Source organism: Protopterus annectens, chromosome 1.part0, assembly GCF_019279795.1.
Source record: "Protopterus annectens isolate FY-2018-M chromosome 1.part0, PAN1.0, whole genome shotgun sequence".
Taxonomy (NCBI): Eukaryota; Metazoa; Chordata; order Ceratodontiformes; family Protopteridae; genus Protopterus; species Protopterus annectens.
The window spans coordinates 1236586377-1236603705 of NC_056725.1; the positions used below are offsets into that span (position 1 = coordinate 1236586377).

At 44.5% G+C, this 17329-nt stretch overlaps 1 protein-coding gene across 5 annotated transcripts in view; it reads right to left on the reverse strand.

The window, feature by feature from the left end:
• Positions 1-17329, reverse strand: part of PNISR (PNN interacting serine and arginine rich protein) — an 873711-nt gene that overhangs the window by 545615 nt on the left and 310767 nt on the right. For all 5 annotated transcript variants that reach the window (XM_044065876.1, XM_044065856.1, XM_044065842.1 and 2 more), the window contains exon 4: positions 16691-16920. In XM_044065876.1, coding sequence (XP_043921811.1) covers positions 16691-16920 — 230 coding nt within the window. The remainder of the gene's footprint in view (positions 1-16690; positions 16921-17329) is intronic.

The window sequence follows — 17329 nt, forward strand, 5'->3', positions numbered from 1 at the left end:
TCGTGTGGATCTGTCATATTTCTGCTTAGAGTGTCTGCCAGTGTGTTTTCCAGTCCTGGCAAGTACTGTGCTTGAAGTTCGATTTGTCTTTCTAGAGACAAGTTCCAAAGAGTCATGGCTAGTCTGCACAAGGGGTATGAATGTGTTCCTCCTTGTTTGTTTATGTACTACATTACTGTGGTGTTGTCTGTTCTTATCAGTAATTGTCCTGTATGCAGGAGTCCTTGAAAGCTGTAATTGCATTTATCACTGCTAGCATTTCTTTTTGATTGATGTGAAGGTGCTTTTCCTTTTGGGACCATCTGCCCTGAATGCACCTGTCCTTCATGTGCGCCCCCCCAGGCGTAATCTGAGGCGTCTGTGGTTATGACTTGTTTTGCTTGAGGCTTGCAGAATGGAAGGCCTGTGTTTACTTGACATGCTTGGGCCCACCATAGAAATTCCTTTTGCAAACATGGAATTATTGGTATAATTGCTTCCAAACTTTGACTGTGGAGACCATAGATTTTTTAGGTACCATTGAAGTTTCCTCATATGCAGCTTTGCACATGGGATTAGAAGAATGCAAGATGCCATGAATCCCAGAGCCTGCAGGATTTTCCTTGCAGTAAGCCTGGTACTTTTTGCTAGTGTTTTGAAGTACTGAGATAGTTGCCCTTGTTTTTCTGGCGTAAGATATGCCATCTGGGTGTTTGTGTCCAAGTTGGCACCCAGGAAGGTTATTTTCTGAGATGGTGTTAGTCTTGATTTCTCCTTGTTGATGGTATATCCCAGAGAAAGCAGTAACCGTGTCACATAAGCCAGATGTTCCAGTAGTATCGTTTGCTGTCCGCTTGGATCAGGCAGTCGTCCAGATAAGGGTAAATTTGTATCCCTTGAAGTCTGCAGTAGGCAATCACTGATGCCAGGCACTTTGTGAATACTCTGGGCGCAGTAGATAAGCCAAAGGGCAATGCAGAGAATTGATAGTGGATTGAACCTGCAAGAAATCTGAGGTATCTTCTGCAGCTTTGTCTGATTGGGACATGCAGGTATGCCTCCTTGAGGTCCAATATTACCAGCCAAAACTCCTTGCCCAGCATGGGAAGAAGTTGCTGTAATGTGAGCATCTTGAATTTTGGCACGAGTAGGAATGTGTTTAGGATGGATAAGTCCAAAATGGGACTCCAGTCGGTTCCTTTTCTTGGTACCAGAAAAAGTCTTGAATAAAAACCTTGACCTTGTTGGAGTGTAGGTACCTTTTGTATAGCTCTCATGTTTAGGAGCTTTGAAATTTGCAGTTGTGCCTCTGCCCTTTGATTTTGTGGCAGGTTTGGCATGCCTCTCATTTTGGAAGAGTGTGAAATTGAAATTTGTAGCCTCTGTTTATAATGTCCAGTATCCATTTGTCTGTTGTGACAATATGCCAATTGCTTGCAAATAATGCTAGTTTCCTCCCAAAGGTGCTGTCAGCTGAGACTTGCTTGGCATGGAAATGAGGAGTCATTGGGTTTGCTTCCTGTATTGTTGTGCACTGTCTTCACCACCTCTTGGTGCTGGAGATTGCCATTGTCTGCCTCTATATGATCCTTGTGATTGCCCTCTGCCCCTTGTGCGTCTGTATCTGCCTCTTTGGGGCTTGTCAGTGGCTGGAAAGGACCAGTTTTTTGAAGGCCAATTTCTGCTGAATCGTGGTGGTTGGACCTGTAAGAAAGCCTTGACAGTTTGCATAGATTTGGCTTTTTCTTCCATTTTCCGTAGTATGTCCTCAGCATTAGTACCAAATAATACATCCTTTTGTAAAGGAGCATGAAGAAGTTTAGCTTTCACATGATCAGGTAAATTTTGTTCCCTAAGCCAGGCATGCCTGCGAATGACTGATCCTGTGGCAGCCGCTCTACTGGAAGCCTCTAGGGCATCATAACCACATTGTAAGGTGTGTTTACCCACTTGCTCCGCACTATGCATCATATCCTGTAACTCTTTTAAATCTGGTTGTTCAGGTTGAGACATTTTGTTCCTTAATTGTGATAACGGGTACTGTTGATATTTAATCATATAAAACTGACAGTTTAAAGCCCTCATGGCTAGGGTGGCCGAGGTATATACCTTTTTACCCCACCTTTCTAGAGATCTGGATCACCTTTCTAGAGATCTGGATTCCCTTTCTGCAGGGAGTGGATTCTTGGCAGTGGAGGCCTTTAATCCCTTGGGGCCTTGTGAAATGGTTTCAGGGTCAGCATTATGGCTTTTGTAGAGAAATTGGTGAGAGCTGGGTACTCTGTAATACCTATCAGGTTTTACTGGTGCAGGAGGCAGAGAATCAGGGTTAAGGCAAGCCTCCGAATAGACATCATCCAGTACATCCAAAACAGGGGGTATAGCCAGAGGTCTGTGCTGAGGTAACCAAAGAAATTCCCTAAGTCTTTTCTTGGAATCTGAAAAGTCTTGGCCTTCCCAATGGAAGTGTTCCCTCAAAGTGTGCAAGGTTTCCCCAAAAGAAAAATCCTCAGGAGGGATACAGAAGGAATGGACTGTTCTGCATCGAATCCTCAAAAGGGGATTAAGAGTGTTCCTCTGCATCAGAATGTTCTGATAAAATGGATCCCTGATCAGAAGAGGGAGATTCTTCCTCCACTCTGGGTCTCTTGTCAGGAGGGGCTGGGAACCTCTGATAAGAGTAATTAAATCCTCAGCCATTTTAAGCATCTGTTTCTTAGGCATGGGTCCAGGAGATGGGCCCTGTGCAACAGGCCTCGTGGGATGCCTGGCTGCTTTGGATTTAGTAAAAGCCTTTATTGAAAAAGAAGATGAGGGCCTAAATACACCATGGGTGGAGGTGGACCTGTCCACATTAGTAGGCTCGACATTAGCAGGGGCTTCGGTTGTAGTCTGGGAAAGGACCGAGGACCCAGCGGTCTCAGGTACAGAGAACACCGCCAAAGGAGTGTCGTCGGTAGTCAGGGACTGCAAAGGCGTCTCGCTGAGAACTGGACCACGTGTAGCCTGTTTTGGCGTGGTGTTGGCGGGGACCGCGGGTGTCGGTCCTTCTCCTTGCGTTTTTTGGACAAAACGGTAGTCGGAGTGTCCGACGACATCTTATAATCAAAAGCTTTACCAAAGTAGTGTTGGGCGAACTCCGCCAGACGCTTGATAGTGCATTTATTGAAGGTAGCGCAAAAGCGACAGCCCGAGACGTCGTGGTCTGGGCCCAAACAAGGTATGCAACGGGAATGGAAATCCTTATGCGGTATTTGCTTCCCACAAGAAATACAATTATTAACTTTTTCTGACATCGGTCTGAGGCAAGAAAAGTTTCAACGGGTACTTAGCTGTAAAGAAGACTTCGGTTCCAATTTTTTCGTAATTCAGGAGCTGGCCGACCGGCACTTGCGAACTGCTTCTGCTTCGGGCACCGCGTGGCAAAAAAGACTGAAGAACATGGCATCGGCTGTGTCTTATATACTCTGGCCTTACTGACGTCAGAAGAGTAAGTGACGACAACCGACGCCGGACCAAGACTTTGGAATTCGGCCGACCGAGGGACCGCCTGACGGCTGAAAACCCATCTGTGATTACTGCAGCTGTATGCACGATGAACATCATGCAGCTACAGATTCAGGCCTAGCAATTTTGGCTAGTTTGACGGGCTGAAGGGACAGCCTCTCCATACCTAAAGCTAAGCGTTTCAGGCACTGATTCTGATTCTCCAGACAGATGTTTAAAGCACGCATTGTACTACGCAAGGTTTTCGGGACGAAGTCCTAGCAGATGGAGGTCTTGAGGTCGTGCATAGACCCTAGACAAAAAAGGCAAAGCTCGTGGGCGACTTCATGGGGGTCTGACAGCCACACTTAGACTTTCCCTTCCTAGATGACATGAATCCACACAGGCATGCAGTGACCCAAAAAATAAAAACATCCCCAATGAGGTAATTATCTTAGACTTTTCGATCAGACAGCCGGTACGGCAGGAACAGCTGACGTTCAGACAGGCGGCAGAGACATTCTGAGGTTTGGTGCATGCAGATGTCACATTTATGGCCCACATTTCCCTACCACGTCAGACATCCCACACACCTAGCAGTGACTAGAAGCTTTTGTATAATGGCCGGATGTTCGGGTAGCAAGCAGGAGGAAACCCAAGAGTCCAGAATACTACAACAGGTTTACTTTATTTTACATTTGTTAGCCAGGTAGAGTCCGGCTGAGCAAGTAGCCCGTTTTCAGCGGAGACCCGGGGAGATAAACTCCACAACAATAGTACAAAAAGATTACAAAAATTTTTAAAAAGATTTACAATGTACAAAAAAGTTTGACAGTTGCAAACAATCTGTTTACAAAAAGGTGAATGTAAAACAGAAAACATTACATTTCTTAAACCTTATTACAGATAGTAATATGAAACTCATTAGATATGTAACTAAAAACCATTTTGGCATTTTCATTTGGAAGTAGTAAGACAAGAAGATAGCCAAACAGAAAACATTTGATCGAAGGCATGAGAAACTAGCCAGGAGTATTACTATTATGTTAATAGAAGGACATATTTTTTTCCAAAACAAGCTCTCTGGAAAAACTGAAGAAAATTTACAACAAAGATACAGTTTCAAAAGGGGGCTCCTGGCAATTCTAAGTGTCCTATAAACTTTCTCAGACAAGGAACCTGCTTTCTGCACAATCTTCTTTTATTCCACGACATTTTCAGGCATAGAAGTTCTGAAATGTTGGTACCACTTAACATGCATTTTGTTACAGTCATATAGGTTTCAACAAGCAAGGTGCTCCTCTTCAAAGACTTTCATAAAATATTAGGTTCCTTAGACCAATCCCAAGTAAAAAAAATAAAATAAGTCACAGAAGTGCTCACAGAGAAGAAACGGGGGGGAGGGGGTGTAACACACTGTACACATTAACTTCACACACTCTACAAGATGCTCAATGCATAAAAGGCAGTTTCAAACTATACTAACATAAAATATGAATAAATCAAGTACTAGACACCAGCTTGTCAAAAGATCCAAAAGGATCAGAAAGCAGGTCTGAACAGCAGCTCCCACAGAAGTTGTCATCCGGTCCAATAGCTACTAATTGCTAATTCAAAGCTTCATAACTCACCATTAAAGTCCCTTACATTGCTGCTACCACCACTTCTGGTCTCCAGATGAACTATAGTTGGTCCTATACTTTTAGTATTCAGTCACAGTTGTACACTTCCCTAATACACCAAAGCAAATGGTGTCTCCACTTATTGTGCTGCACTTTCTTGATATCTGCACTTGTTTTACAGAGTGACCCTTGAAATAAAATACTTCATAAATATAATTTTTCTCTGGGATATCATGCAAAGTTCAATTAACTTAGCTTTCAATGATGTCAATGAAGGGAGTGTGTGTGGGTGCCGGATGCATCTACAGACTAATGAGTAAAACACAGTATGTGTGTGGAGCCCATATATTACAATCTACGGATGCACCCAAACCAACCCCTTGACTGATACCAGCAAGGGATTCAGCAGAATTATGTCCTTAATAGAACCTTTACAAAACTTTTTTTTTTTTTTTTTTTTTTTTTTAATTAAACTGCACCCGATTTTAGTCAGACATTGTGGAAAACACACTGTAGCAGTTAGGTTCCAAAATGCGGTGATGTGTGACAAGTGGGGCTACACACTAAGAATGCAAAACAGAATGCACTGCTTTTAATACGATTCACTGAGCAGGTCAAGTAAGAAGGAAGGGCATACACACTCCAAAAGTTAAAGACAACAAAAAGCAAAGACAGCAACACTACTACTGTTCAATTTCAACACAGGATTTCAATCACGTCTGCACATAATCTTTAATAGACAAATCAATAAAGGCATGTTACAAGATAAAAGAAATTATGCCCTTAACATAACATTCCATCTGTATTGTCAGTCTTCATTCATTCTTAACAAATGGTACTTGGTTCCGACCCCTCGGACCCAGCTCGGCCATTACACAGCTTGCTCCAGCCAAAAAACTCGAGCCAAGACTCTATCCATAATGCCCTCTTCTCTCCATTACCTCAGATCGAGTCTGCAGCTAAGTATAGAAGGATAACACAAGCTCTAAGTTGAAACCTAATAACCTCTCAAAGCAAAGGTTCGAATCTCCAGAAGTCCTTAGAAGGGTACTCGAGGGTGAGATGAAAAGAAAGAATGCCTTGTCAATCATGGCTGAAAAGGGATCTAAATTATTTGCACAGGCCCAGACTGAAAATCTCTTCCATTGCTACCAGGAAGAGTTTCCTGGTAGACCGTTTGAGAAACGAGAAGAATTTTTTGTACTGGAATAGGTAATTTGCTCTACCTGGCAATTAATGGAGCTGGAGATACCAAGCTGTCATCTTGAGATTGTGAAGGTTGGGATGCACCAAGTCCCTGCGGGCAAGATGGCAGGTCTGGATCTAGGTCCAGAATCCAAAGATGGTGAATCAGGTGAGGCCAAAGGAAGAGGATCCAGATCAGACGGGGCCAAAAGGGTGCAATGAGGACCATTTTGCTTCTCAATCGTTGGGCTTTCTTCAAGAATAGGGGAATGAGAGATAATGGGGGAAAGGCATAAAGTAGTCCCAGGGGCCAATCGTGAAAGAATGCATCTCTCGGGGACTCCCCCTGTGGGGGAATTGCAGCAAAATAGCTGCTGCATTTGTTGTTTATTGGGGAGGTGAAAAGATCACAGCAACGCTGGCCCCAGTGACAAAAAATTTTTATCACTACCTTGGGATTTAGAGACCACTCGTGAGGCAGGAGGATGTATCTACTCAGTTTGTCCGCAATCATGTTGGAACTTCCCAGGATATGCATCGCTATTAGAAAGCGATTGGAAGTGATAGCCTACTGCCATATCCCTGAGAGCTTCCCGACACAAGGGGTAGGATCTGGTTCCACCTTGCTTGCTGATGCACCAGACTGACATGTTGTCTGACTGGATTGCAACCACACCCAAAGGAAGGACAGACAAAGGCTTTCAGTGCCAAAAGCACTGCCCTCAATTCTAGGACACTGATGTGCAAATTGGCCTCTTGCGGGGACCAAGTGCCTTAGACTGTTCTTCCCAGATAATGTCTCCCCCACCTGATCTGGGAAGCGTCCATGGTCACTACTGCAGTGGGGAGGATAGATCCTTCTTGCAGCGATTTAATATAAATAAATAAATATATATATATATGTATATAGATATATATATATATATATATATATATATATATATATATATGTATATAGATAAAGATATATATATATAAAGACACTGGCTGAGTCAGTATCAACCATTGCGCTAAGAGCCATTTAAGCAGCCTCATGTGATACCTTGCGAGGGGCACTTAAGTTACTGGTGACTGCCACAAAACCCACATCTCGCAGAACAAGAGCAGGTACCTTGTTTTTGTAAATGATTTGTTGTACTTGTGACCTTAATTTTTGTAGTCTGTACAAAGGGATTAGAGATGCTACACAAGAAATCGTTTTGAGGTGTGCTCCTATAAATTCTAGGTCTTGTGTTAGAATCAACTGTGACTTCTCTCTGTTGATCACAATTCCCAAGGACTGAAAGAGGTTCAGTATGAAGTCTGGGTTTCAAGCAGTATAGATGCATGGTTGGGGCGGTAAGGAGCCAGTCGCCTAGATATGGAAAAACTCAGAATCCACATAACCTCAAGTGAGCTGTTACTATTGCCATGCATTTGGCGAACACCCTGGGGGCTGTGGCAAGACCAAAGGCAGCACTCTGAATGGGAAATGATTGGCTCCCAGATGGAAGCAGAGGAACCTTCTGGAACGTTTGTCCATCTTTATGTGGTAATACACGTCCTAAAGGACTACAGAGCACATCCAATCATTCTCCTCTAGAAGGGGAAGGATAGACTGGACCGTGACCCATCCTGAATCTTGTTGGCTGAATGAAACTGTTCAGAAGGCTGAGATCTAAAACTGGTCTCCAGTCCCCCATCTTTTTTGGGCACTAAAAAGAATCCAGGCTGGTGGGACTTCTTAGATGCTTCCCTTCTAGCAGCTTCTGAATTTCTATGGCTGCTTAGTCCCTCTGACTGGGTGGAAAGTACAGTTGTGTACACCTACCATAAATGTAGATGTTCGAGTGTCTTCACTGTTGCAGTCATGACTGTAGGGTTCTCCCCTGCCGGCAGGCAGCCCTCGGTCGGCCAGAATCCCAAAGTCTGGGTCTGGCGTCGGCTGTTCAACCATGCTCCCTGACGTCAGAGCGCCAGGAGTACAAAGCTGACAGCAGACACCATCTTCTCCAGTTTTTCTTGCCCCAGATGTCAGGAGTCCCAAAATGAAAAAGGTCCCATAACCTTTGCAAATACACCTCAGAAGAATGGTGAAAAAAAGGAAATACACAAAAGTAAAAATAAGAGGGGACAGGAGGGAGGGAAACCCAGACTGCAACAGTGAAGACTCGAACATCTACATTCATGGTAGGTGTACACAACTGTACTATGTTCATCGTGTTTCACTGTTGCAGTCATGACTGTAGGGTAGAATCCCAAAGCTGAAAGAAAGGGAGGTGGTCATAAAGAAGAAGGGGCGGCTAAAAGGCCCTGCAAGACTGCAGAGGCAAAGCCTGCCCTAGACTTAGAGTAGAGAGGTAGATTGTACTGCTTAGAAAAAGTATGCACTGAACTCCAAGTTGCAGCTTCCAAAATGTCTTTGGTAGGAACTCCCCTGAGGAAGGCCGCAGAAGTGGCAGCAGCTCCGGTGGAATGAGTCCGTATACCCCCTGGGATTTGCTTTCCATGGTGAGAACAACAAAATCTGATTCCATGAGCAATCCATTTAGAAATGGTCTGTTTTAAAATGGCTTTACCTTGGGAACTTGAAGCATAAGAAACAAACAGTTGTTCTGATTTTCTGATGTCCTTGGTTCTGTTCAGGTAAAAACTTAGTTGCCTGTGTACATCCAAGGAATGCAAGATCCTTTCCCCTTTATTTTGAGGAGTGGGGAAAAAGGTTGGCAAATGGATAGTTTGATTTAAAGTCACTTTGGAAACCACCTTAGGCATGAAGGTAGGATTAGTCCTCAAAGATACCCTGTCCTGATGAAAAATAATATAAGGTTCCACAGCCATAAGAGCTTGTAACTCAAACTCTCCTGGCAGAGGTTAGGGCTAACAGGATAGCTGTCTTCCAAGATAAAAACTTGATGTCAGAAGAGGCAGCAGGCTCAAAAGGAGGCAAGGTTAGTTTTTCCAAAACATAGTGGAGATCCCCAGCAGGAATAGGAGATCTAGGAGGTCTTAAGTTCTTAGCTCCTCTGAGAAACTGTCTCATGAGCTGGTGGGAAAACATGGGAGGGTCTGTATTATAATGAGCAGAAACAGCAGAGGCATGTATCTTAATGGAAGAGAAAGAGAGACCCTTATGTAAGAGATCTGTCAAGTAAAGTAAAATTAAAGTAATGTTAGGAAGAAGAGGATCAGAATCCTGAGCCTGCATCCAGGAACAAAATCGTTTCCATTTTCCTGCATAAGATTTTCTAGTGCTAGGACGTCTGGCTTCTAAAATGACATCCATAACCTGGAAAGAAGAAAACAAAGGCCTTGGATTAACCAAGCCGCCAGGCTGAGAGTTCTGACATGAGAATGTAGAACCTGACCCTGATGTTGGGACAGAAGGTTCGGAGACTGAGGTAAAACTCAAGGGGGCTCCAGGCAAAGGTTTTTTAGAGTTGGATACCAAAATTGCCGAGGCCAATTTGGAGCCAGCAAGATTATCATCTTGGGCTTGTCCTGTTTTATCTTCAATAAAACCAGAGGAAGAACAGGAAGAGGCAGAAAGGCATATCCCAAGAGGTTCCTCCAACTGAATGACAGGGCATCCACTTTCCAAGCTTCTCTGTGGAAAGTCCTGGTGCAAAAATTCTGTAGTTGATGATTGAGATGGGATGCAAAGAGGTCTATGTGAGGACATCCCCAGACTGCTGTTATCATCCTGAATATTTTGGTGTCCAGCATCCACTCGTGTGGATCTGAAAGATTTCTGCTCAGACTGTCTGCCAGGAAGTTTTGTTTCCCTGGTAGAAACTGAGCTTGAAGATCCAGACTGCAAGCTAGAGCTGTGTTCCATAGATCCATGACTAGTCTGCAAAGGGGGTAGGAATGAGATCCCCCTTGCTTGTTTATGTACCACATAACTGTGGTGTTGTCTGTCCGTATTATTCCTGAAGGCCAATAGAGCTTTCTGAACGGCTAACATTTCCTTTAAGTTGATATGCAGGTACTTGTGATCCTTTGTCCAAAGGCCCTGCAGACAATTGCCCTGAAAATGGGCTCCCCAAGCATAATCCGAGGCGTCCGTGGTTAGAATCTGAGTGGCCGGAGGCAGACGGAAGGGTTTCCCTTTGTTTAGAGCACATGTCCTGGACCACCAAAGAAATTCCTTTTGAAGGCAAGGAAGGACGGAGATCAGTATGTCTAAACTGTGGTAATGCTGAGACCATACACTTTTTAGGTACCACTGTATTTTCCTCAAGTGTAGTCTTGCATATGGTACTAGAAGGATGCAGGAGGCCATGTAACCCAAAGCCTGCAGGAATTTCCTTGCAGATAGTTGAGTTAAAGTTGCCAAGGTTCTGAAAGTTGAAGCCAGCTGTAATTGTTTTTCGGACGTCAGAAATGCCATCTGGGTTGTGGAGTTTAGAAGTGCACCCAGAAAAGTCATCTGTTGTGATGGTGTCAAATTTGACTTTATGTTTACAGAGAATCCCAGGAACTTGAGGAGGTTCTGTACAAATTCTAGATGTTGGAGTAAGACATCCTTGCTGTCTGCCTGAATTAGACAATCGTCCAGATAAGGGTAAATTTGAATTCCCTTGAGTCTGCAGTAAGCTACTACTGGAGCCAGGCATTTGGTGAAGACCCTGGGCGCAGTAGACAATCCAAAGGGCAGCGCAGAGAATTGAAAGTGCCTCGATCCGGCCTTGAACCTGAGGTATTTTCTGCAATCCTGCCTGATGGGAATGTGTAAATATGCCTCCTTTAAATCCAAAGTTACCATCCATGCATCTTTGGACAGCATTGGAAGTAGCTGCTGTAGAGTAAGCATCTTGAATTTTGGAATCTCTAGAAAGGTGTTCAAGACAGACAGATCCAGAATGGGTCTCCATGAGTTTTGCTTCCTTGGGACTAGAAAGAGCCTTGAGTAAAAACCTTTTCCCATCTCTGAAAGTGGAACCAGTTCTATGGCATTCATAGCCAAAAGAGCTTCCACCTGGTTTAAGGCCTCCGTCCACTGATGTTTTGGAAGGTCTGGCCATCCGCTTGGCCTTGGCAAGGTATGAAAATGGAATTTGTAACCTCTTAAAACCACATCCAAAACCCACTTGTCTTGGGTTATTTGAGTCCAATTTTGATAAAAAAAGAGAGAGTTTTCCTCCGAGAGGGGCTTCCAGGCAAGAAGTTCCTGTGGCCCAACAGAGGGAGTCATTGAGTCTGTTTCCTTTGAGTTTGTGACCTGTCCTCTCCTCCCCTAGGGGTGGAAGCAGTCTACTGTCTTGGTCTATAAGAAGCTTGTGTTTGAGGCCTTCCTCTGGAGCGTCTATATCTACCCCTCTGAGGCCTGTCTGAAGTGGGAAAGGACCAATTTTTAGAAGGCCAATTCCTGCTAAATCTAGGTGGCTGTACTTGTAAGAAATCTTTAACTGTTTGCATGGATTTAGCCTTATCCTCCATCTTTTTAATCACCTCTTCAGCTTTTGATCCAAACAAAACATTATGCTGAACATGAGCATCCAATAATTTAGCCTTTACTTGTTCAGGCAAATTTTGTTCCTTTAGCCATGCATGCCTTCTAATGACTGTGCCAGAGGCCGCAGCCCTACAAGAAGCCTCCAAGGCATCAAATCCACAGTGTAAACCATGCTTCCCAACTTGTTCAGTGGCATGCAATAAGTCATGTAATTCCTTATCATCTGCACAGGCAGAAATGGAAGTAAGCTTTTGTTTTAAAACAGACAAAGAGAAATTGCTGGTATTTTAGCATATGAAACTGACAGTTTAAAGCCCTAATGGACAAAGTAGCAGAAGTGTACACCTTTTTGCCCCATCTTTCTAAGGATCGAGAATCCTTTTCAGTAGGAATGGGATTTTTGGCAGTAGTGGCCTTAACTCCCTTAGGACCCTGAGAAATGGTTTCAGGGTCAGCAGAAGGGTTCCTGTATAAAAACTGATGGGAATCAGGAACCCTGTAATATCCATCAGGCTTAACATGAGCAGGAGGAAAAGAATCAGGGGTTAAGTTAGCCTCCGAAAAGGCATCATCCACAATATCCAAAACTGGAGGAATAGCCAGGGGTCTATGTTGGGGAAGAAGAAGAAAATCCCTCAGTCTTTTCTTAGATTCCGAATACTCCTGTCCTTCCCAGTGGAAATGTTCCCTCATTTCATGCAAAGTTTCCCCAAAAGAGAAATCCTCAGGGGGAGAAGCTGAAGGAATGGATTCCTCAGCATCAGAATCCTCATAAGGTGGGAAAGAATATTCCTGATCAGAAGAAGAAACTGAGGAAACAGAAGCCTGATCAGAGGAATCATAATAAACATCCTGCCTTGGCCTTTTATCTGGAGGGGGATGAGAACCCCTAATCATAGTAAGTAAATCCTCCGCCATCTTGAGTAACTGTTTCTGTGACGTGGGAGCCGGTTCAGAAGAGGCCTGTGTTGTAGTCGGTTCAGAAGAGGCCTGTGTTGTAGTCTTTGATTTAGATGGAGTCTTTGCCTTTGTCTTTGGCTTTGCCTTTATTAGAAGCTGAGTAGGCCTGAAAACCCCTTCGGAAGCCGGTACCTGCACAGCGGCTCCGGACCCATCCGAAGGAGCATTGTCCGAAGGTCCTGCAACAGAAATATTTAAAGGCCTGGTTGGCTCCTCATGAGAGTCCGTTTCGGCCGTCGGTTCTGAAATGGCCAATGACAGGGGCTGCAAAAGCGCCTCACTGACGACGGCCGAACCTGAAGCTGGCTCAGCTTGTGCGCTATCATCAGATTTGGACCTCGGAGGCCTGTCTTTATCCTTGCGATGTTTGTGAACTCAGGTAGCCAGAACCATATCCGACGACATTTTGTAGTTAAAGCGCCTACCGAAGTAATGAAAAGCAAAATCGTACCTTCGCTTAATTGTACGTTGATTGAATCTAGCACAAAACCGACAACTAGCTACGTCGTGGTCAGGGCATAAGCAAGGAATACAGTAAGAATAAAAATCCTTATGAGGTATTTACTTCCCACATGAAATACAATTATTAACTTTTTCTGACATCGGAGTGGAGCAAGAAAAAAGTTTCCCCAACGGGGTACTTAGCTTTGAGTGGAGAAGAAAATCTTTGGACTGAAGTATATCAGAAAAATTCGTCAGGAGTCAGCCGACCGGCACTTGCGAACTGCTATCACCGCACAGCAAGAAAGACTGGAGAAGATGGCATCGGCTGTCAGCTTTGTACTCCTGGCGCTCTGATGTCAGGGAGCATGGTTGAACAGCCAACGCCGGACCCAGACTTTGGGATTCTGGCCGACCGAGGGCTGCCTGCCAGCAGGGGAGAACCCTACAGTCATGACTGCAACAGTGAAACATAGAGGACTCTTCTTGGGATCTTTGGAAAGAGAGAAAAAGGGAGTTTGGTAACCTCTGGTGATAATTCTTTGCATCAAAGTATCCAAAGTTAATAGCCAGCCTGAGAGGTGCAGTGAAAATCTTCCCACTTCTGCTTCCAGAGGTTAAGCAATCGGGCCTCCATTCAGGAGCGCTGGTAGGGCTGCCCGGAAAAGGAATCTCTGGAGCCCTGATTTTGCAGACCTCCTCCGACATGGGGAGGGTGTCTTCTGCTTGAGTGCACCCTGCCCCAAGGGGAATATTCACCAAGTGCATCTTAAAAGGGCCCTTTGGACTTTTTAAACTAAATTTTTTCACTCCCGATTCCCAGAGTAGGATCGCGGAGAAGTAGAAAAACGAACTCCCAGGGTTGAAAGGGAGTTTCCATCTTATTCACACCTGGCTAGTGTCTCTATGACTTTGGGGACAAACAAGGAAGATCTGTCAATAGCAGCACTGACGAAGGAAGGCATGAAAGGTTCTGCGAAGTCAAATAAGCGCATCCAGGTGTGATGTCTTATAGCGATGCCTGGAACCGCTGCCCTAGTCTTTCCTTTGGTGGCATGAGCAATGAGCCACATGGACAAGCTCGATATAGACTCCAGGGTGGCAAGCTGAGAGGCAACTTTATCTGCACCACATCAAACACAGCTCTGGTGAGATTATCCAATAGCTCCTTTATCAGCCCCCTTTGGAATCTAGTAAAGTGTGCCAAGAAATTCAAGGACCTGAGAGCAAAGCTCGATAACGCAAAGACCCACTTCCCAAACCTGTCCATCATCAGAGACCCACATGAGGGTGGACAGCGGGAATCTCTATGGCAGGTTCATTTTTGGTGGCCGCTGCCACCAACATGGCATCTATTGTTAAACCCTTTCTCCAATGTGGTTCGTCTTCTCGGGTTGATCAAATTTTGTCCAGCCTCCGGGGAATCGGGCTCTATGAAATCAGGAGCCTTTCAGACCCACTGTGCAATAAGCTTGATAGGGTCATCAGTGGGTGGGGTCACTCGGGAAGTAGATGGGCAGGCAATGAAAGCCTGAAAGAACACATTCCTCTGAGGATGGGTTTGTGGACTTCCAATCACCTCTCTGTTTTAAGATTTCCACGATGTCTCCAAATGAGACATGATCAGGGGGAACACTCACCTTCATCGTAGTGCATCTTCTGTAGAATCTAGATGCTTCCTTTTGCAAGCCTTAAGGGGTGGTCCCTCAGTGGGGATCTCTAAGGAAGACTCCTAAGAAGAGAGGCCCTGAACAGGGGAATCTTGCCATTTCAGTGCCTGCTGTCGCGATGCGAGAGATGGTGACAGCTGCGGTTAAGAAGGTACAAATATGTGACACTCTAAAGAACATGGGGCCAGATGAGAGCCCGCCGCAGCTAAAACTCTCTCTCCATGATCTGGAAAGCAGCCTCACCCAAGAGGGATGGAAGCGAGGAACAGAGAAAGACAACTTCAAAACCAGGGTCGGACCACCCTCCAAAACCAGAGCTGGAAAGAGTCAGAAACTGCCAGGGTTTTGACAGCCAAGGACGGCCCTGAACAAACTGGTACGGAACTGAAGCCCTCTGAGCAGACAGCCGAACTACGGCCTCATGAGTCTACTGGTTCCAAAGGAGCCGAAGATAAGAGCCAATCCCGGTACCGAAGAAGGAGCTTCTGTTAGTACTGTAGCAGCTGGAGATGAGGGTAATCTAATTGCCGGGCTCCAAACTCAAAAAGGGAGGTTGGAAGAGGAATATAAGTGAGAGTCCTGGGAGAATAAAACCTCAGTTCCATGAGGGAGGGAGGTCTGAACTGGTGTGGGAAGACCCCTGGCCGCCAAAAGCTGATCCACTAATCTCACCACATCATCTCAAAGACTTCTGGTCGAACAGACCAACATCCCTGAGGGAGAGACTCAGGCCTATCCACAAATGTACTGGGGAAGTTGACTCAAAATGGGGTCTATGGAGTAGGAAGTACCTTGTTCTGGGAGGTACAAATGCTTTGATCTTCAGCACTGTCTGCTGCGGAGCAGATGGGAAAGTTGTACTAGAGTAGGATGCGCCGACAAAGACAGTCTGTGCCAAGGTAGTCAAGATTGTGCAGGTACCGTTGGTACTGATGAGACTGCAACTGTCAGTGCCAAAGGCAATTTCACAAGTTTTGGTACCTTACTCTTTGGTTCCAAAGAGGATGACAGAACCGGAGACTTATGCCTCTGGAGTCCGGTGCCAATGGTGAGGTCATCACTGACTGACTTCTCTTTTTTGGGTAAATTTTTGAAGACTCTGGCTTAGAAAGGGCTTTGCCAAAGGAGGATTTTAATACCCTCTTCAAAATAAGCTTATTTTGTCACTCAGCCAATGTTCTAAAACTAAAGCCTTGACAGATCTTACAAATGGTGTCTAGACTGGGCACACCCAAGCAATATACACAGGAAAGATGCCCATCAAGAGTTGGGCATCTTTCTTCCACAATCCTGGCACTGCTTAAACCCAGATGTCCGCCAATTTAAAGGCATATCTCACACACACACACACACACACACACACACACACACACACACACACACACACACACACACACACACACACACACTCTACAGGAAATAAGAAAAACCTACCAACAATGATAGGGAGAAATACCTATAAAGGTAAACCAAAAGAAAATACCAGCAATATTATGAAGATATTACCGAGAGGTAAAAGGAAAGTAGGGGGAGTAAAAATTACCAACGATGGTAACAAAACTACCAAAAGGTAACAAGAGTAGAGATGATTTACACACAAAACACACCACACTAGATAATACAACAGAGATACAAAGTGCTCTATAAAATGAAGAAGCTATATATAGAAAAATAGAACAAATTAAGCACTTAGCTGCAGAATATCGTCTGATGCGTCTTATCAGAGCGGCAAACGAGATCTACGTTAATGGAGAGGGGGCATTATGATTAGTCTTGACTCGAGAGTTGGCTGGCACGAGCTGTATAATGGCAACACTGGTTCAGAGGAGTCGGAACAGAGCCCCACTAATCAATGAATGAATGAAGCATGACAACATCAGATAAACTGTTTAGCAAAAAATATGGTTTACCTGATAATCAAATTGATTGATGGGCATTGGAGCCATTCCAAAGTTTGCAGGTTGTCCTCCAAAGCCAAGATTGTTCTGTCCAAACATTTGTCCATCATCTTGAACAAAATCTCCACTACCTCTAGTGCTACCATCTTCAGCTTGAGGCATCAGGTCCACAGTACCAGGTGCGGGTGGTATCCAGTGCTGCTCTGGAAGAGGGTGTAGATGCTGGTGGGCCATACCCCATTCTATTCAATTTAAAGATTTTAAAGGCATTGAATAAAAACAGTAATTTACACAACTCAATCATTTTAAATTGCAACTCTACAAAGCTTCTTTTTCATCTCCTCCACTATTCTACTTAACATTCTGCTACTGCATAATTATGCTGAGAGTTGAAGGATTAGTGGACCAGCAGGTCTGCACAACTGTCAGAAGATTCCCCATCAGGTAGCTGGATTTATATTCAAATAATGACAGGAACATGATGCGCCACTGCAATTTTTTTGGGAGGGGATGACTGATTAAAAAAGCAGCACCCCAGAAGTATATAGAAACTGAGCAGAAGGATATATCCACTTGAAATAATGGTAGCTCAGGCAAATACTTAAAATCCCACATTCCATGGTATCCATCTAAACATTGTGAAGTTTTTTT